We start from the raw sequence: 19,701 nt of genomic DNA, 5'->3' as shown, positions 1-19,701 counted from the left end.
AGTATTGTCGGAACGGCGATTTCTTTCCCTTTTCTCTCTCATTCTCTAATCTTTCAGCCCTAAGCAACAACCACTCCCCTTGTCAAAACCGGAATCTTGAGGAACTATGATGTGATCCAAGACTTTGGGTTTGGCCTTTGGCTTCGTCTTCGTCTTCGTCGCATTACTTCACTCCTTGAATGCTTGTCTATCAATCAACCGACGGATACTCCGTATACTACTCCGTACTTACTGTAAAGTACTATTATTATTGTACTGTACTTCCCCGCTGCCATTCCTGCATTAGACGCCCCATGCTTGGCATTAACTGATCACCATTCCATCCTTCCCATCTCACCTCATCCTCCATTCTCTTTATCCCTCTCTCTCTCCGGCACTCTCTACCTCTCATCCAGTTTCTCGCTGGGGATAATACTGGATCCATCTTCTTCCCCATAACCATAACATAACCTTATTCTTCCCGTGCATGCTTGAATCGTCACCTGCCCAATCAATCATGGCTCACTCGTCCCGCTGGTGGTTGTATGTCCAGGCCACCTTCTGGCGGTTCCTTATGCGCATTGGCATGTTTATCCACGATGTCCTACCCCCACGTCCCTCTCGACCAACTTTCCGCCGTTCCTTTCCCTCCTCTGAATCCGACTCGCATTCCGCGCGGATCCATCTCCATTTCTATTGCCCAAAGGACTACCAGGTCGCTAAAAAAGAAGGCCGCCGGCTTCCGGTTGTCGTCAACTTCCACGGCGGCGGGTTCACCCTCGGCCACGCCACCGACGACAGCCGCTGGGCGCAGTGCATCTTGTCGGAAGTCGGCGCCGTCGTTGTGAGCGTGGGCTATCGCCGAGCCCCCGAACATCCGTTTCCCGCGGCCGTGGATGACGGGGTGCGCGCACTGCAATATCTCGCCGCCCACGCCACGGAGCTGAGTCTAGATGTCTCCCGGATCGCCCTCAGCGGCTTCTCGGCTGGCGGCAATTTAGCGGTGACCGTTCCGCTCCGTCTCCGGGGCCTGCTAAGCCAACAGAACTCCAACAACTCCACGTTGTCGCATGTGATCCACACCGACTCCTCCCAACATCTCGTCCAATCCCCTTCCAATGAGCTCAACATCGTCGCCCTCTTCTGCTGGTATCCCATCCTCGACTTCGAGGAGTCCCGCGATCACCGCCGCGCCATGAGTCTCATGCCCAGCAAGACCCTCCCCGCTTTCTTCACCGATCTCTTCGATGAATCCTACCTTCCCGACCACGCCGACCGCCGCTCGCCCTACGCCTCGCCCGTGCGCGCCTCGGACGAGATCCTCGGCGACGCGTTGCCGCACGACATCTTCCTCTACATCTGCGAGTGGGACATGCTGCTCAAGGAGGGTCAGGTGTTCGTGCGCCGCCTGCAGAAGATCCAGAAGCACGTGCGCGCCATGATGATCGAGAAGGTTCAGCACGGATGGGATAAGTCGCCCAATCCATTCCGGGATCAGGTCCGGGTGGATATCCTCTATCAGGAGGCTTGTGCCGCCATGAAGCGTATTTTTGAATCGTAAGAAACAAAAGAAGAGTAGAGCAACCCAAAAGAAAATGGGCTGTATTCGTATACTTACACGCATGCGCATACACAACAGCTGAGTGCAAGACCGAGACTTTGTTTCCTTTTCGAGCGATGAGCGGGTTTGTCTATTCTTGAAGCGGTTTATTCTTCTTGGTGGGGGGCATCTGTGATTTGCGATGGTTGGAAACGGCGTCATTACTTCGTGGGCATTGTTATTTGTATATAAGTATGCTCGCTGCTTTTTACATCCTTGTACTGCTGGGATGCAGTGTACAGGCATGATCTACCGGTTTCTTGCATATATGAATGATCTCGCCATGGGAAAATTTAGAACGGGCGGGAAATAGTCCCGCACCTCGGATATATATTACCCCTGTTTGCCCGCCTGCTGACTATCACAACATAGCTGTACTAGAACCGGTCTACCTCCCCCCTATACAAAGGCAACCCAGAAGACTCGGTATTCTTGAACCTCTATATCCATGATCATGTCGAGTGCAACCAAAACTAGGGTGATCCGAAGCTTAGCGCGGGCCCTGGGAACTTCATCGTCCTCAAGTGCCTGGTTGTAGGCATATGAGCACTCAGTAGGGCAGCAGACCTGCCTACCTCCAATTGGAGTGTTGATGCGAATGTTGAAATTTTAGGGCGGGGTCGGAGGGGTAGTGGCATAGTGAAGGGGTATCACTCATTAGCTGCCTTGCTCAACTCTTTTACCTCCTGCCATCGGTGTTAAGCGTCAATGCTTTTGCCTTTCGTCCAGATCCGATTTCGGCAATTGCCCCCTCCATCTGTTTATCTCTCTGCCGTGACATCCGAAACCCCTCGAGATCAAGAGCAGAACGACAACTACATCTCATGGTGTAGAGGTGTGGTGAAATGACAGAAGTCATGAGCCACCATATCCTCTTGTCATGTCATCAAAGATCTCATTTCCGATCTCTTCACGCCCGAAAGCTTTCAACCTGGAGATATTGACTTTATGCTATCGTATACGTTCACATCGGCAGACAATGGCCATGCTCCAAGAATTCTGACTGACTGGAACATCTACCTCGCGGTGAGACAACGCTCGGGACAGTCTCGATCTCCAAGAGGAAGGGGAATAGGAAGGCTTTATGCCTCAAGTCCATCCCAAGCTTGCAGTCTGCTTGTTCTCTGACATTTGGAGTCACGCCACAACACTCAATAGACCGAGCCAAACGTTCGCTGTTCTATCTCTACCATCAAGTCCCACCTCGAACTCTACGCTGACTATATATCACCTTATGATAAGGCTGTTCGCCGCCCATCACTCAGCCTAGAACCATTTCAGCTGAGAAGGGTGAGACAGAACATAACGGGGGAAGAAGGACAATTGAGCGAACGGCAATTCCACTCATGTCCAACCGCCCTATTCAACCTACGGACTCATCAAGTTCGATGAAAGCAGCTGCGCAGGGCCAACTAGAGGATCCAGTCTGGCACGGTTGGCTACTACCTCGGTCTCCATCAGCTGTTCATGATGAGGAACGGATTCGTGGAAACTATAGAGCTTATGATCAACAGCACAACTGCCAGATATATAATACGTATGAGGACCCAACCAATTCTGTTTCGAGGGTTGGTTCTGAGATAAATATCCTGGGGTTCGTGCATAAGACAGACCTCTTTCAGAAGCTTACGGCGTATTTTCCGCGGCTACAACCCACAAGGTATGGCTCTTCACTCCGCACAGCACACAGGGACCATCTTAAATCGCCCCTTCGAAGACTTGTTTGCTTATGAGGTGCCATTGATCAACCTCGCCTCATCAACATTGCTTGACAGCCATCCAGCACTCGCTCCAACACACCTGCTGGTCACTGATCAGTCATTGTGAGAGACCGAAGGGCTCATTGTTGATGGACCGAGGCTTATCTCTATGGTGTAGCTGGGCTCGTGGTCTGTACCTGGGTCATGGTTCATCATGTCCACAGAACCATTCTCTACTCGGTTACCGCGTGCTTGTGTTCCTAGTTATTGGACGCATATAGAACGTGCATATCCTATCGTCGTGCCATTGTGTGTTAGGTGGGTTTGATACGTGGTGGGGACTTGCTATTTGTTGATACTGACCTTATCTCGTGGGAAGCGATCAAATCTAAGGCGAGGTGACATTCTTTGCATTCGCCTAGTCGAGATAACCGAGCGGAAGTATAGATCGCAGAATATATCCGCGGCAGGGCTACCAGGGTACGTACCGTAGATTAGTCTCGCCCATGGAGCTCATGGATATTCCACAAACATCCCGTCCAATTGCGAGATAAATGCAGTAGAAAAGGGCCGGGGCCAATAAAAAGAAAAATACAAAAAAAGCCCTTACATTAAACCATCAAGTGCTCCACGGGACATTGGCCTCGAGAAGGTAGTTCAAAAAACAAAAGGGAAAGAAAAGAAAAAGAATAACCTCGCCCGATACGAGGCTCGAACTCGTAACCTTGAGATCACTATTATGACTCCCAAACGGGAGATTTCATAAAAGTCTCACGCGCTGACCAATTGTGCCAACCGGGCCTGGTTGGAGAAAATGCCGCCCAACAGAAAATATATGGTAAGCCCAACGCAGGGGTGGCAAAAGAGCACAAAGCCCAACGGGTCAAAAAAGAACTTGCGCCCCGTGTGAGGCTCGAACTCACAACCTTGAGATTAAAAGTCTCACGCGCTGACCAATTGTGCCAACGGGGCGTTGGTTGAAAGATCTACTAAGTACTGAGTATATAACATACAAGCAAGGCTGGTGGCGATCCGAACTGGCGCATCTATGCATTCACGGCGCATTAGAGAATTGACCCCTTTCCTTCTGCCCCTCTCTTTTATTCTAGTCTACTCATTTCCTACTTTTCTTGAGATTTACTAAAAGCCTGATAATGCTCATATTATGAATAGGACAGACGCGCTGCAAACATAGGCAGCACTGCATCCCGGCCAGCCGGACCTCCCTTTCGCCAGACATTAGAGTGACCCATTCCGGGCCAGCCGAAAGGAAATTCGCATAGAACCTTGCTACATCGAATCTGATATGGATATAAGGAGGAGGGGTAGCAACTTGGGGCGGAACTACTCTACTTGTCACAGGATAGGTGGCCGATTATAGGATAAGAATATCCACGAAAAGGGCTGTCAAATGATGGGAACTCGTTCAATTTTCCATACAGCAGCAGTACGAACACAATTATTCAAGCGGGCATTTCTGTTCTAGGCTTCCCACCCCCTCCCTCCTCCCAGGGATACAACCCACCCATTCTTACTCGATTCCTTCGGTAGAGCATATTTGTTTTCTTTCCTCTTTTTTTTTTTCTTTTCTATTCCATCACTGTTATATCAAGGAATCTCCTACCGGGAGATGTCTACGTATCCGCGAATATCTAAAGAACATACCCTGTAATGCGTACAAGCAAGGAAAGGGCAAAACAAAAGAAAAACCGCCCGATGCGAGGGTCGAACTCGCAACCTTCCGATTAAAAGTCGGACGCTCTGACCATTGAGCTAACCGGGCAATTTGTAATCAGAATTCTACAAAAAGGCCTATACAGCCTTGGGCTTGACAGAGCGCTATCCAACGTTTCTGCAACGACAATATATAAGACTAGAAGAACAATTGGGGAAAGACCTCAGGTAGATCTGGAAAATATCATCCAATTGGCTATGTAGATGAATTTTTCTTAAATACCAAAATCATTCTCACATCATATATTCGGCTTCATCACGCCCACCCAAAACAGAACAGAAAGTCGACAAAGCACATAGCCGACATGGTCAGGTAGCCCCCATGCATCAAATGAAATCAGTTCGAGACAACAGCTGGCTAGAACGGAAGAGTGAAAGAAAAGGACAACCAAAATGGAAGCGAACAGATCTAAGAGAAAAAAGGGTATTGGGCTCGCCAAGCACAAGAAACACAGAATCAGCGCTTTTGCTTTTCTTCAGTCCTTCACCAGAAAACACTTTTGTTCATCCATTACATGTCGTCATCAGTCTCGGTCCCAATGCTCAAGTCGTCGTCGGACACATCCTCATCGTCATCTGCCTCACTGTCGTCCTCGTCATCCTCGTCATTATCCAACCCCGGAATACCCCGCCACTCGACGTAGTCACCCTCCAGCCAGCGGCGACTGCGAGGGAGTTGGTATGGATCGAAGGGGAAGTAAGAGTCCGCTTGATAACCGATGTCATCTCCTGCGCGGATCTCACGCTCCACTTGGTGGAAGCGCGGGTCCGCCAATGCAGACAAACTACGATAGGTCGAAATCCGAACGCGCTTGTTCGTCTCCAGAATGCTGTACACATACATCAGGTTGAAGTGTTGAGACATCCGGGCGAACTGTGTCACGATTGCGGGCGAGCACACTTTGAGCGGGTTGAGCTTTGAGTAGATAGTTTGACGAAGCACCTCCTTGACCGAGGGCGGGAATAGGATGTCTTCCGGTTCCAGTTCTTCAACTTGCTCTGGCGTGTCGCCTTCAACTGCCGCCGTGGTCAGGTCCCGCCAGCGGAAACAGAAAATATAGAGCAATGCCTGGGATATCGAGTAGAAGAGGCCGTATCGTCGGGGGTCGGGTCCCCGGCACGTGTCCTCGAATTCGTTACGGAAGCTGGTCAATTCCGCACCCAGCAGGTCGAACACATCTCGCGCCATCTCGCCAGAGATATGGGCGCCACGCGCGACAAGACTAGCCAGATAGGCGACAGCTGATTGCCGCAAGATGGCCGGTTGCCTCCGGTTGGTCATAGTGTGAATACAGGTGGAAGCGAAGCGTTCCGCGAGTTCGGGAGATGTTTGGGAATAGTGAAACAGGAGGAACTGAGTGTGGCGGGAGCGGTGGTTGGGAAGAATAATGGTTTGAAAGTGGCTCAACAAGAGCTCGAGGGCATTCTCCTTATCCTGAAGGGAGCCGGATGCGAACGCCGGTGCGTAGTATTCGAATAACAAATCGATCATGCCGTCCAGCTTAAGGATGTTGTCGCGAACGGTCTTGATACGCTGAGAGTCGTCGTCTACAGACTCATCGCTCAGGACGGAAGCGTCGTCATCGTCATCGTCCTCGTCCTCATCGGCCATGATAGCCTCTGGCGAGACGCCGCGCAAAACGTCTTCGCCTACTTCGTCCTCGATTTCTTCCAGATCAACCTGAATCTGAACGTCAATCTTGACGACTTTCTCTGTGATCAGAGCTAGAATGTCTGCTTGCAGCTCCGGTGTATAGCTGCTGATCTTGAGCAAGTTGCTCGTATAGGCAATGTTGGCCTTGGCAGAATCCGTATCGAAGGGGAAATGCACGGACAAGATTGGAGATAGCGATCCACTGCCAGACGGGATTAACTGCATGACATAGCGTAGGGCCATATGGACTCGCATGTAGATCTCCGACGCTGGCACGGGGACGTAACCCGGCACCTTGCCAGTGTCCTTGGGAAGCTCGCCCATGTAATTAACCAGCATCTTGAGCACTGGTCCCAGATAAATGCCCTGGGCGGCAGCAAGATTACCAAGGAAGCGTATATACAGCTTGATGTAGGACTCGTCGCGGCCGAGCCACACACTATTCAGCACAGCCTGGACTAGCCCGTTGCAACTGCGATCTAGCGCGGCAACGTTTGACGAAAGACCCATCAGATGATATCTCAAGGATGTGGGTGTAGGTACATCAGATAGAAGAATGTGGTCCTCATCCGGGCGCCGAGGGTCCACCGAGAAGAGCTCCTTGATCCGGTCATACGCCTCACTGTCGGTGCCAGAAACATGCCGTTGGATGGCCCGGCGCACCTCCTCTCGGACCACCGAGGCACTCTTTTCTGGTTTCGACTCCCGCTCGGGCGCTCTCTCATAGTATGGAAGTTCGCGCATCTCCACCTCCGGTTCAAACTTAACCCTAGCTCGCTTGCGAGGACTGGGGTTAAATTCGGTCTCGGAGGTCAGCGACGAAGAGGGTGACAGAGAGAGATCGTCGTCTTCCATCCTGCGCTTTATGCCGATCACTGAGTTCTCTCGTTTGGGTGTTTTCAGAATGGGCACGGGGGACGCTTTGGCTAGCATCTTAGAAGGATTGGTCAACGGCCTGCGCGAGGCGGTGGCAATGGATCCGACCATGACCGAACTGATATTTCTATGGAAGGATGAACGCAAGGGTATTGGAGCAGTAACCGGATTCCATTCAGGACGAATGAAAGAAGGGTTCAGCGTGGGGGAGATGACAGACGAGAGCTGTCGACAGGTCAGACGGTGGATGGTAAACGCGATGCACACAACACGGCTGAGGCAAGTCGCTCAGTGAGCCTCGGACGTTGCTACAGGGGACGGACACAGTAAATGATCAAGGGAATAAGCACCTTGATCTATCCATTAAAAGACACACACAGCGCCAGGACAGGGGGACAACGTGGGAGACGGGCGCAGGTAGACTTCAACAGAGGGGAGAACGGCTGGAAGGAGAGAGAAGATAGGAATTTGAACGCAAGGCGGAGAAGACGTAGAAGAAACACAGCGTGAAATTTTTTGGGTGTGGGGCGGATGTGGAGCCTGAGGCCGCTACCCCGTGACTAGCGCGTGACCCTCGCGCCTGAGGCCTTGCCTACTTGGGACTTTGGGGCATATGTATGTTTCCGGTTGGAATCTGTCTCTTCGCTCCACTTTCGGCCTCAACCTGATCTACATCTCGACGCTTTCTGCACATAATATGAGAACTTATTGCATTGGGAAAGGCAAGTATTTACTAGCAAAAAGCAAACTACTATTGCCGGAAATAAGCAAAGATAGAAACCATGGTCGCATTCAGTGACTAGCACAGATTAACATCTCTATCAGACAGATATGCAATGTTTTCACATAACATCCACAATACACAACAGACCAAGGAGAAACAAACATGGGACACAGACAATCACAATCCTCCCGTGGTATATAGCGGATGAAGGTTCAGAACGGCAAATATAGGACAAGACATTAAAAGAGTGAATACGAGTGGGTCATGACACAGGCTAGCACCTGATTAAAAGAAAGGGATAATCCAGTACCCAGAAGAAAATTGCCATCTCACTGGACAGTGGCCATCGGAAAACGTGAAGGAATGGAAAGGAGCGCCAGCTGCTTAGAGCCAGGTGCCGGAGGCAATTGGTCCTCGCCAATGATCGAACATGCTCCCATAGAAGTCTTCAATCTCAACCAGATACTCATCAACAGTGAACTTCCTCAACCCTTTGTCTCGCAAGATCAGTTCTTCCTCATCGAGCACGCGCGTACCACCGAACTCCTCGACGACCTCGTTCACCTGCTCAAGTTCTTTGCTGAAAGGGTGAGGTTCCATGTGATAAGCCTCAGAACCTTGACGAACAGCGGAGGTGCTGCGTGTCGAGTTCAAGGGGGGAGGTGACAGTCGAGACACAGATCGTTTGCGGGCTAGCTCTTGATGCGAGCGCTTCGTGTGAGACAGGGCGCGCTTGGGTACTAGAGGTGCCTCCGCTGAAGACGCAGTGGATGTTGAGGAACGAGTAGTGTGGCTGCTAACAGTCGCTGAGCGCTTGGGAAAGTAAGTGGGTAGAGGGGCGGGATCGGCATCAACGGGGGATTCGCCCGGCGTTGTGACAGGCGATCCAAAGCTGCGCTGTGTAAAGGAGACATCTGAATCATCGGGCCACTGAATTGAAGATGTTGAAGATGAGGACGCAGAATGAAGGTCCGGAGCATTGTAGGCCAGCATGTTTGTGGTCGACAATAACTCAACGGGCGCAGAGATCTTGCCTCGGTTGATAGTGCCTGCACTGAACTTAGAATGTCCCTCACGGTAAGGCATCGGCGCGGAGACCTCAGGGCGCTTGCTGCGCTTCGTGAAGGCCCTGGTGAGAGTCGACATGGTGGTAATACTCGGGATCTATACGAACAACAGACGGCCGGGATGATCAATCGGTGCTGATAAGGGCCGATCTATTCGACTGGATCAGTCGGCCTATTTGTTTGTGTGTCGTTCGCTTCTTTTAGTAAGAAGATATGGATTTTGCCGTGGACGTTGTCTCCTATTTTTAGACGCTTCTCTCCAAGTACTCAACTCGTTTGCAAAAGTGCCAGTCGCCTTGCGTGGAATAGACCGAGAATGTGTAGTGGATGATCGCGGGGTGGCGGAGACCAAGAAGGAATGGAAGATCGATTGTCGGAATGTCCGTTATCAAATGCGACTGAAGCGCTCTTGAGATTCCGAAAGAGATCGAATCAGTGGACGTTTCCTATCGAAAGGTTTTGTGTATTTCTTCCAGAATAATTCGTGCACAGCAGAAAGGAAGAAAACAGTTGGTCGGAAGGCAAATAGGATATTCGGAAAGGATGGACTGCACGAGTCAAGGGGGAGCCGACGACTTCAACGCAGCAGCAGCACCGAGATGTGAGAAGGTCCGGGCGGACAACCAGGACGCGCCACGGTAGAGAATAGAATTGAAAAGCCTTTCGAGGTATGAAGGCAGGGAAGGAGGGAAAGGAAAGGAAGGGGATCCAGGATTCTCCGATCGAGGATGTAAGAATCAAAGTACGAGAAAGGAACGGCGAATAACCCCCAAGGAGGAATGGAGGAGAAAAGAAAGAGGGGAAAGAGGAGGGAAAAGAAGAGGCCCGGGGAGGAAGGAAAGAAAAGGGCAGACGAGGGACGGGACCGAAGGAGGAAAGCAAAGGAAAGAGGCAACAGTCACAGTCGAGTCACTAGTCAACTCGTAAGTTATTGGGGAGGGGGGATGATCTCTCTTTGCTCTCTTTGCTCTCTTTGCTCTTTCTTTTTTTTTTCTCTCCTCTTTTTGCTCTACTCCATAAATCGTACCGTACTATCCTCCTCTCTGGTGCCTCCTTCAGCGCTTCTAATCTCCACTTGATCTCGCAGAACAAAAAGTCTGGGCTGCTCGGGAGGTCAAATTGGTGGGTTGTTCCGTGGAAAATCAAGCCCTGCGCCAAACCTCCGGCCCAGTAAGGTTCAATTGCTTGCTTGCGATGCCCTTTGTTCACCTGTGGTTCGGCTTAGTATTGGCGCTGGTTTAGGCCCAGAATGGGGAACAATGGACCTTCCAGAAAGAAAGATAATTCGCCTCTCCAGCCGTTCGTGCCTCTCTTGGTGAAAAAAGTCGATCAAAGAGTTTGGTGCAGTCGAACCACCGGTTCGTCGCTGGGGTAATTATTTGATCGAACCAGCAACACAGCATAGGGAAAGCCCAAGAATTGGGATCTTGCGAGGGGACTGACTGACTGCATAATTCTTGCCCAAATAGTACGTTGCGCTCAGTACTCACCTCTTTTTTTGTTCCGGTGCTCCGACGGGCAGCGCAGGCAAGTCAGGCGCGGCTAGTCGTGCGCTGCGATTTGCTGCATAGATCGAATAGTCTCGACCTCCAGGAGCGTTCGAGATTCCACAGTACCAAATCGGCCACGGCAAAGGTGCTACGTCCGGTGGCCAATGATACATGAGGCGTCGAAGGTGGGGTACACTGGACTTATCCAGCATGACATGGAGACCATAACTACGGAGATAGTCTACGATGTAAGCTAGGGGTTTAAGTGTACGAGCCATGCTTATGCACCCCAGCACGAACTCAAGGACCTAAGGGATAAAGACCCCGCGGAACCCTAGATGCCACGATAAGACCAGCTCAGCTAAAAGCTCGAGCTACCCTAGAGATCCCAACGGTAGGGGGGATTTAGGGATCGACGGAATTTCATGGACAAAGAACAAAGAAATCTCATGGAACGGTAAAAGTTCCGTGTTGTAGTCGTCTGGGACGATGGTGATTCGAAGAGATAGTCGGAATCATCTAAACCCAAGCGGGCGTGGTCAAACACGGGACTGCATTGCACTGCAGCGACGATGGCCAGCCCACTCGGGTTCTGGGCCAAGAAAGGCAAGGTGGCGCGGCCCTGGCGGGCCTCCTGGAAACCGCCATGTGCCCTGAGCGGTGGGGATGAAACAAACTGCCGTCTCACCTGCTCGGACTCTGTGACGGATGCTCAAATCCGCATGACGTTGCTTGTTTTCCCCCTTCCGCATGCAGTTCACATCATTGGTTCTGGTTCTGGCTACTTTTAGCCTTTTCAGCTACTCATGCTTCTTCAGTGTTCCACAGCTCATGTTGTCGGCCGGGGTCGACCCCTGACCGAATGAATGGTCTAAGTTAGAGTATGTACCGCATGAGGAGAGGATCAGGATCTGTTCGTGCTTGCGGGCAGGGCAGTGGGCAAGTCTGAGATTTTCAGCTTCCCCACTCCCGGGTCAACTTAATTACAATTAGATTGGCTCTCAGTTGACCTGTGCTTTTTTAGTGCGGATTCCTTTCTCTCCCACCACGTCTCTTCACGATGATACATCCGGTGGCTCGGATTCCCTGCATCAGATTCCCTGTCTCAATAGAGCTGGGTTCTTGGTTATCTGTCACTTGTTCAGGTGCGTCACCGGACGGAGGTGATCATCAATTTCCTTCATTCATTCCTTACATCACCGGTGATGGTACTCCGTATTCCGTACTCTCCGACCTTTCCGTAACTACATTACCTCATGAACTGTACTCCGTACCACCGAGTGCAAGACACAGGTCCGGTACTCCGTACGTAGGACTTTGTCAAACTTTGCTGAATGGAATCCGAGGATGAGCCAGGCCAGACACACCATGTGATTGGTACTGCACTCAACCTGAGGCACCAGGCAATGTCTGTTCTCGGTAAACCAAACGGCCGATCATTGCCAGGCCGGGCGATCCCCCGTCCGCGCTTAAGTTACCTACGAGTAGTATTTATCATCGATTCCAGTTTCATCCTCTGAATGGGTATCGTGACGTTTTCATTGCAGGTCAATAAGGACTATGAAAAGAAACAGACAACAAAAAGAAGCACGACAAAACTATCTAGATATATTCGTAAATTTTGGGGGTTCGACATGAAATTGTCTCGATTGTCGTCATCACGTGCTTTCGCTTGGCCTTAATCCTCATCCATCGACTCCCAGCCATCGCCGCCCTGCCCACCGCCAACCTCCTGTCCAGCATCATCGTCCGACTCATCCTGATCGGGCTGCATGCCCACCATGCGCTCCTTGACCTCACCTTCCAGAGACGGCATGCGCGACACGAATGCGCGACGCACCGCCCCGTTGGTGGAGGTATCCCAAATCTGGACCACGCCCTTGCTGCCGGCCACGGCCAGGCGGAAGCTCACGTCGGCATCCGGTGCAAAGCTCGTCGAGAAGACCTTGCCCACCTCCAACTTGCGCGAGACGACCATGCTGGGCTTGTTGTTCTCAACATTCCAGAGCTTCACCTGCTTGTCCGTCGATCCCGTGACCAGGAAGCCGGGGATAGCTGGGTTGATATCGAAGGCCGACACGGAGGAGTCGTGCGCCTGCAGCGACCACACGGGCTTCGACTCCTTGGGGGTCGCGGGGATGTTGCGCACGTCGTAGCGGTACACCATACCGCCATCGGTCGTCACGTAGAAGTAGTTGGGGTCATGAGGGTCCCAACGCACGTTCTCGACATCCGTATCCACGCCCCAGCGAGCCTTGGAGTCGGGCGCGCGCATGTCCGCGGCCACCACGGTCCGATCGTAACTACCAGTCAACAAGATCGTAGATTCGGTGGGGTGCCAGTTCAACGAGCAGACCTTGTCGGTGTGGTGAGAGTAGGACTTGGCGCACTTGGTGGTCTGCAGGTCCCACAACTTGACTGTCCGGTCCGCCGAGCCGGAGGCCAGCAGGTTGCGGTGCTGCCGGTTGGCAGCCAATGCCAGCACGGCGTCAATGTGGTACTCGTCGTTTGCCTTGGGTTTCTTCTTCTTCGACTTCTTGCCCTCCGCATCGGCACCACCCTGGCCGAGGATGGCGTTGGGATACATGCAGTCGACAATGTCGAGATCCCAGATCTCGATGTCCGGCTCCATCGTTCCAACTGCGACGAAGTTTCCCGTGGTTCGGCCCTCAGCGGCCTTGCCAACGGGGATATCCAGCCACTCCACGGCCAGAGGAATGGCAGGCAGCATGATGTCGTGGTGTACGTAGAGATTGTCGGCGGCGTCCTCGTAGACGTAGACCTCGAGATGGGCGACCTCATCCTCCACCTTACCAGCCAGAATCAGGTTATCCTTCGGCATGATCTGCAACTCCTCTCTTTCCTCATCCTCCTCCTCCGGCGGCATAACCAGGTACGGGTCCTCCTCGTTCGGTTGGTGATAAGCCAGCGACTTGACATTGCCGAACATGGTGAACTTCTCGCCATCCTCATCGACCTCGTCGCTGTCGTAGTGGTCGAGATCGTACTCTTTCAGGTCGTCATCACTACAATGAACCCGAAACATTAGATCTTCTCCCTCTCTCTCTCGGCCGCAATCTCCATAATACAAACAAACGACGGAGGATCTAATATCGACTTACTCGGTAGCAGTTTTCTTCTCCGCATCAGCCGCGGGCTTCTCATCGTCCTCCATAGCATCGTCGCCGCCATCCTTCTGATCCTCCTCCATGGCCTCGTCCTCTTGCGCAGCCTTCAGGTCACCCTGCGCTTCTTCGAGCTGCATCTTCGCCAGCTTCGATATGCGATCCATTTCCTCCTCGTTGATTTCATATTTCGTAGGGAACTGGGCTGCGACACCTTGTCGCACCCACGCCGCCGTGGTGATCATAGACGACATATTGAGTGTGAGTCGTCACCTTCTTTTGTCGTTTGGAACAAAAGTGGTAAGAAAAAATAGCGATAGTGAAAGAGAACGAGAAAAAAAAAAGAGTAGCGGCGGAAATCGATAAGAAATTCTCCGCGCGTAACCCCCCAACACAGGGGAAAAACTTCTTGCAAAAACCTTCAAGTCCTTGTCTAGGGTCAAAACCAGCAAGACGAACCTGCAACTCTGCCTCTTGACGGAGGTCTATATATCAAGTAAAGTGAAAAACGAAGTAAATCACCTGGAAAGACAATCCAGGGACAAAAAACAAATGCGATAACCCAACTTCCCAATCCAAGTTTTTTTTTTTTCTCTCTGCTTGATTCCCCCGCCCGGCAGAATCCCCCTCCCTCCCCAATGTCCCATATTCACCGCCTTGCTATCAAATCCCGGCCAGCTCCCGCTGGAAGTCGGAGTGGCTGCAACTCAAGTACGAGTAACTCAGGAATCGTTGCGCAATTGTCAGGTGCTCAAGTCCTACTTCCAACTACGATCAATTACCCAGCAGTAAAGTTCGCCGAAGAACAATACCAACAAAATGCATTCCCACCTTCACACCCCCTACAACATCAGTATGGTTCCCCCAACACTTCCCGCCGCAAACAATGAACCACCCCCCCTCCCCCAATTCTCAAGCCTCCAAGCCCTAACGTACGTGAACACAAACAGACTGCGAGGAAATCATGACTGCATTGGACGACTGCCACGCCCAAGGGTTCTTGCACAAGGCGCTGGGTAACTGCAACGACATCAAGCGCGAGGTCAACAAGTGCCTCTCGGAGCAACGCTATGCGCGCGCAAAGCAGAACCGCGACCAGGCGCGCGAGAACCGTCGACGGATTGAGAAGATCTGGGCGGACGAGAAGGTGTTTGAGGGGGTTCCTCCTCCTGCTGCTGCTGCTGCTGCTGCTGCTGAGGGGAAATAAAAGCCCTCGGGGTGACGAGATTGAAAAGGATGGCATGATCTTGTTCTATATTGTGCTGGCTGGAGATTTTTTATGGTTGGCGTGTAGGAATCTGTACTGTACTCTACTCACGCACACACACTCACACACACATTGCATCTGGGATTGGCGTTGGGGAAGGAGGATTACCATTTTTGTTCTACTTTTTTTTCCCATGATATGTTGTTTTGTGGTTACTGAGAGCTAACGTCTCTCGATTCCGGGTTGGGAAGAAAGATATCTCGAAAGGTATCTTTATCTTCCAATATGAAGATATGAAAGATTGGATATACAGCTCACTGCTCATACATATATGGACACATTTTTTTCTCTTCCATCCCAGCCGAACGCCATACTTAAAAATAGCAACAGAAAAACCAAGAAGAAAAGCGCAAACCAGATAAAAAAAAAGCAGATTATTCCTCCATGGCATCGCCCGCAGCCGGAGCCGCAGCAACGGACTCGCCAGCTTCATTGCCATCCTCCTGCTTAGCACCCTTGTTGTGATGACGACGTCTGCGCTTCGCCTTGGGCGCAGCAGCATCACCATCGACTCCTTCCTCCGCCGCAACCCCCCCCTCGGCCCCATCAGCGTCAGTATCCTTCCGCTTGGGCCGAGGCGCCGCCGCCGCCGCCGCCGCACCACCCTCGGTAGTCCGTTTCTTCGGCTTCTTCATACTCAACGGATTGGGCCCCTTGGCTTTCTTCATCCCCGGCTTCTTGCTGCTGCTACTGCTGTTCTTGGTATCTCCCGAGGCCGCCGCCGCCGCCTTAGCCTCGGCCTTCTTTCGCGCCTCCTCACTCAACCCCGCCCGGAACTTCCCTTGCTCGACGCCGTCGCGGATATCCTCCGAGGGGCCGCTCATGGGCTCCAGCACCATGACCGAGCGCTTAACATACACGATCGGCACGCCGGGGATGGCGCGCGCGCCCTGGCGCAGCTCCCGGGACTTCTGGATCGCGGTCTCGGCCTCGCGGTCCGTGCCGCGCTTGCGCTTCTTGCCCGCCGCGATCGCCGCCCGCTCCTTCTCCTTCTCCGCCGCGGCCGGCGCGTCCGCCGTCGCGAGGATGTAGTGCTCCTTGTTCTTCTTCACCTCCGTGGTCGGCGACAGCAGCGACAGGAGACACTCGACCTCGTCGATCGGGGTCGAGTCCTCGTTGTGCGAGCAGTGCCGGAGGGGCACTTCCGTCGGCGGGGGCAGGAAATGTGGACGTATCGGGTTGTTGGTGCGGGGGTGGAGGGGTTGATTGGCCATGATAGCGGCGAGTGAGCATTTCGTGAGGACTTTGGTGATGAGGGGTGGTAAATCAGTAAAACAGAATCAATCATGCAACCACACACATCATGTGTTATTTGGGTTTCATTCGGAGGGAGGGAGGGGGGCTTCAGGCTAAGAACTTACGCGGCTTCACCTTCCCTTGCACGGTGCGCTCCAGCGCCGGTATCAACTCCATCTTGAAACTGTGCACTGCGCGCAGGAAATTCGAATCCACTGAGCCAAAGACAATTTGTTAGATGTCGAATTTTTTCGATGGGCGGAGCAGATCTTATCAGCGTCCCTCTGGGTGAATTGTTGCGACTTACCCAGAACTTGGTACGGCTCACGGAATCCGAATGTGAGCTCATACTGGTGCATCAGCTTCCGGTACTTTTTGGAGCGTTTGGCCCTCATCGTGACGGTGGTGAATTGGCCGGATAAGGTGAGATCGATTCAGTTCAAAAGACGACGATGTTTCGGCTTGCTTCGATGATGTCTGAAACTTTTTTTCTGCCGGTGATTCTGCCGGGCGGAGAGTGCTAGGGGGGTGCGGTCTGTGCTTCGCTTACTAGCCGCAGCCAGGTACTCGTTTAGATAGAGACTGGACATCTCAACATAAAGGTTCAGTTCTTGAACTCTGCATTTATCCACTACATTTGTTTTCTTTCCTTCAGTGTGAAGGTGGCATATCCTAGGTAAGAGCCAAGGTAAGAGCCAGGGTTTTGTTTGGAGTCGTTTCCGCAGACTACAGGTTGTTCCTGCATCTACAATCTTGCCGGCCAAAGTATGAGATAAAAACATAGATTAGAAGTTGTATAGTCTATCAATCCAATCTGTAAGCAAAATGCCTAAGTTGGCAGACAGCGACGACTACTCCAAACCCCCTTCAAAGCAAAACACAAGTGGTATCAATGCCCATCGCCATGCAATATATACACCATACCTTCGCCATTCGACCATCTACACACACCCACTGAACGCCAAGGGCTGCCGTGACGCAACTGAGCGCCGTTCTGCCCTGTCGACAGTACGCCGACTGCCCAGGCGGCGTAATCACGCACGACAACACGGTATGAGACCCGAAATATTAGCCACCCATGTCGTAGTGGACATTCAGGTGGATCCTTGTATGCAAGTTATATCAATGCTTGAAATCAGACTCAATGCTCTCTCCTCCTGCACGCACCAACCACGACGCTGATATCGTCCATTTTTCCTGCACCGCGGGTCAGCATCCCTTTCTGCACCGAGACAGCGAGACCGGAAAAAGCTAAGTACACTTACCACCTTGAATGGCCAGACCCTCGTCGATTGCCTTCTCCATATATGGACTCTCCGCGAAGGGATCCTGCGCAATCTCCAACGTAGCCCGCAGCAGTTCCCTAGCGACATAGACCATCTGCTCATGGGCCAGCACCTCCGGCGGCGCCCACTCGATTTCCTTGTTGTCATAGCGCCCTTGGTGCCACTTGTCGAGGCTCTCAAGAACGACCGTCAGGATCTCATGCTCCCAGAGATTGTCCACGACGCCATCCGAGACCGCGAGCACGATGTCGCCCTCCTGCACGTCGATCTTGCTGAGCACCGCGTCCTTCTTCGGCGTGTCGACGCTGTTCGTGCCCAGCTGCATCGGACAGTCAAACCAGTGCCATTGCTCCTGGGTGCGGAAGAGCATCGTTTTATCGCGGGGCCGGATGACATAGATCTTGCAGTCGCCGAGACAGGTCACATACAGCAGCGGGTTCGTGTTCCCTGCATGATCGCGCGTGCAATGCAATAGGGCGGTGACTGAAGTGGTCGTGCCCAGCCATTGACCCGGGGAGCTGGTCGCTTGGATGGTTTCCTCGTAGGCCCGTTGTAGGTAGCCGATGGGGTCGAGTTGCGTACTCGTGTTGGAAACGCGCTCAACCTCCAGCGCCCAGAAGTGAAGGAGCAGTCTGGCCCAGAGACTGTATGGAGATCAAGCAAAAGAGAACGTGGTCAGCAATGAGCTTGGATGGAACAAGAAGACAACAAGATTCCTCTCTAAACCCTTGATTAGGTAGTCTACAGGGTCCAAGGGGAAATGGGGGGGGGGGGGGATTGACAATTTGGGGAACAAGGTTCGGAGATAACCAAAAAAGAAAAAAAAGAAAAACACCTACGCTGCATGGCCCTGGGGCTTGGTTGCCCACGCTCCTACTCCATCATTAACAGCCAGATAATTGTCGGCGACTAGAACGGCATCGTCCCCATTGTTCAAGCCCCGGACTAGATCACCCCGAACGGATAATCTCTTATCCTGACTGAGGTAGTGGGTGGTCAGGGGGTCGGAAAAGGAAGATGACGGGGGAGAGAGGAACGGTGGGGGGAACGGCCGCGGCGCGCGTTTGGCGCAAAGGGCATAGCCCGTCTGGAAGCAATACGGAGATTGCGAGATGGGGAAATGTGGGTTAAGATCTGGAACCGGCGTGGTGATGCCGTAGGATGGCCAAACGGCTCGATATCGCCGCACCGGCACTGCGGATGTTGGGGAGACCCTGGAGTGCGCGCTCCACAGTGGGCTGCGTCTAAAGGCTGACGAGGGAGATGAGGGGATGATGATGGAGGAGGAGGAAGAGGAGGAGGATGAGGAGCACACAATCGAGCTAGCAAGCGACTTGGGCACCATGCCCGCTAATGATTAGAGGGAGTCTTTGATAGGTATTACTGTCGTCGTCTCTCTACAACAACTCGAGAAGACCGACAGAGGAAAATTTTTTATTTTTGTTTCTTCTTTCCAGTTTTCTCTCGGACAGTCTGTCTGAAAGTAGACACCGCAGGGCAGGGTCGGGGCGGTTCCAGAATTTCCGAATTTCCCACTTCACTTGACTTGACTTACTCACCCTTGATCAGAGTCATGGTCAGTCAATAATTCACCAGTCAATCCGCTTGACTCAGCCGCCCCACCACCACCTGACTACTTGCTGCCTGAAGCCTCAGGCATTACTGACTGACTTGGTCGAAAATGGAAAATCCTGAGCAGATAAAGTGATGATCAACATCAATGATCTGGGGATCATCCAATATCACCCCACTACCTAGTAGTCCGAATATGTATCTGAATTGAGCACATACGTACAGACGCTTCAGGCTGATGATATCGAGCTTTCTGCACAACATTATTTCCCCATGTCTGCTTTGCATTTTTCCTGTTGTGCACATGGGTTGCTCCTCCACTCATTAAACCATCACGTCATAAATCATCAATCGTGACCGTGCAGAACGCACAAAACAAAAACAAACGAGG

General features: G+C 52.2%; 7 protein-coding genes and 3 non-coding genes across 10 annotated transcripts; 2 read left to right on the top strand and 8 right to left on the bottom strand.

Moving 5' to 3' along the window:
• Positions 1-61: 61 nt before the first annotated feature.
• BO95DRAFT_438109 (alpha/beta hydrolase) lies at positions 62-1,928 on the top strand. Its single transcript, XM_025585432.1, has one exon. It carries the CDS (start codon positions 497-499, stop codon positions 1,538-1,540), a length of 1,044 nt encoding a protein of 347 aa, XP_025447371.1. The 5' UTR covers positions 62-496; the 3' UTR covers positions 1,541-1,928.
• A 2,047-nt stretch (positions 1,929-3,975) lies between these two features.
• Positions 3,976-4,080, bottom strand: BO95DRAFT_t16. The gene has a single exon. It is a non-coding gene; the product is annotated as a tRNA-Lys (tRNA).
• A 97-nt stretch (positions 4,081-4,177) lies between these two features.
• Positions 4,178-4,251, bottom strand: BO95DRAFT_t15. Its single transcript has one exon. It is a non-coding gene; the product is annotated as a tRNA-Lys (tRNA).
• A 738-nt stretch (positions 4,252-4,989) lies between these two features.
• On the bottom strand, positions 4,990-5,062 carry BO95DRAFT_t14. Its single transcript has one exon. It is a non-coding gene; the product is annotated as a tRNA-Lys (tRNA).
• Positions 5,063-5,219: 157 nt separating this feature from the next.
• Positions 5,220-8,005, bottom strand: BO95DRAFT_438107 (rDNA-binding RNA polymerase I transcriptional factor). The gene has a single exon (XM_025585431.1). The coding sequence runs from the start codon at positions 7,520-7,522 to the stop codon at positions 5,525-5,527; it is 1,998 nt and encodes a 665-aa protein (XP_025447370.1). The 5' UTR covers positions 7,523-8,005; the 3' UTR covers positions 5,220-5,524.
• Positions 8,006-8,496: 491 nt separating this feature from the next.
• BO95DRAFT_115408 (uncharacterized protein) lies at positions 8,497-9,742 on the bottom strand. The gene has a single exon (XM_025580407.1). The coding sequence runs from the start codon at positions 9,411-9,413 to the stop codon at positions 8,652-8,654; it is 762 nt and encodes a 253-aa protein (XP_025447369.1). The 5' UTR covers positions 9,414-9,742; the 3' UTR covers positions 8,497-8,651.
• Positions 9,743-12,502: 2,760 nt separating this feature from the next.
• Positions 12,503-14,203, bottom strand: BO95DRAFT_478307 (rRNA-processing protein PWP1; the record flags this gene model as incomplete). Its single annotated transcript, XM_025590030.1, has 2 exons — positions 12,503-13,850; positions 13,947-14,203. The coding sequence occupies 2 exons, from the start codon at positions 14,201-14,203 to the stop codon at positions 12,503-12,505; spliced, it is 1,605 nt and encodes a 534-aa protein (XP_025447368.1).
• A 346-nt stretch (positions 14,204-14,549) lies between these two features.
• Positions 14,550-15,505, top strand: BO95DRAFT_438105 (COX assembly mitochondrial protein). Its single transcript, XM_025585430.1, has 2 exons — positions 14,550-14,802; positions 14,900-15,505. Exons 1-2 carry the CDS (start codon positions 14,769-14,771, stop codon positions 15,154-15,156), a joined length of 291 nt encoding a protein of 96 aa, XP_025447367.1. The 5' UTR covers positions 14,550-14,768; the 3' UTR covers positions 15,157-15,505.
• On the bottom strand, positions 15,392-16,890 carry BO95DRAFT_115386 (rRNA-binding ribosome biosynthesis protein UTP23). Its single transcript, XM_025580406.1, has 3 exons — positions 16,760-16,890; positions 16,578-16,667; positions 15,392-16,459 (listed from the first exon to the last, which is right to left on the bottom strand). Exons 1-3 carry the CDS (start codon positions 16,845-16,847, stop codon positions 15,591-15,593), a joined length of 1,047 nt encoding a protein of 348 aa, XP_025447366.1. The 5' UTR covers positions 16,848-16,890; the 3' UTR covers positions 15,392-15,590.
• A 341-nt stretch (positions 16,891-17,231) lies between these two features.
• Positions 17,232-19,309, bottom strand: BO95DRAFT_438104 (protein phosphatase 2C). Its single transcript, XM_025585429.1, has 3 exons — positions 18,578-19,309; positions 17,718-18,382; positions 17,232-17,649 (listed from the first exon to the last, which is right to left on the bottom strand). Exons 1-3 carry the CDS (start codon positions 19,081-19,083, stop codon positions 17,594-17,596), a joined length of 1,227 nt encoding a protein of 408 aa, XP_025447365.1. The 5' UTR covers positions 19,084-19,309; the 3' UTR covers positions 17,232-17,593.
• Between the last annotated feature and the right edge of the window lie 392 nt (positions 19,310-19,701).

This window comes from Aspergillus brunneoviolaceus (assembly GCF_003184695.1).
Source record: "Aspergillus brunneoviolaceus CBS 621.78 unplaced genomic scaffold BO95scaffold_3, whole genome shotgun sequence".
Classification (NCBI taxonomy): Eukaryota; Fungi; Ascomycota; class Eurotiomycetes; order Eurotiales; family Aspergillaceae; genus Aspergillus; species Aspergillus brunneoviolaceus.
Note: the sequence above shows the minus strand (reverse complement) of the source record. Positions and strands in the feature narration are given on the sequence as shown.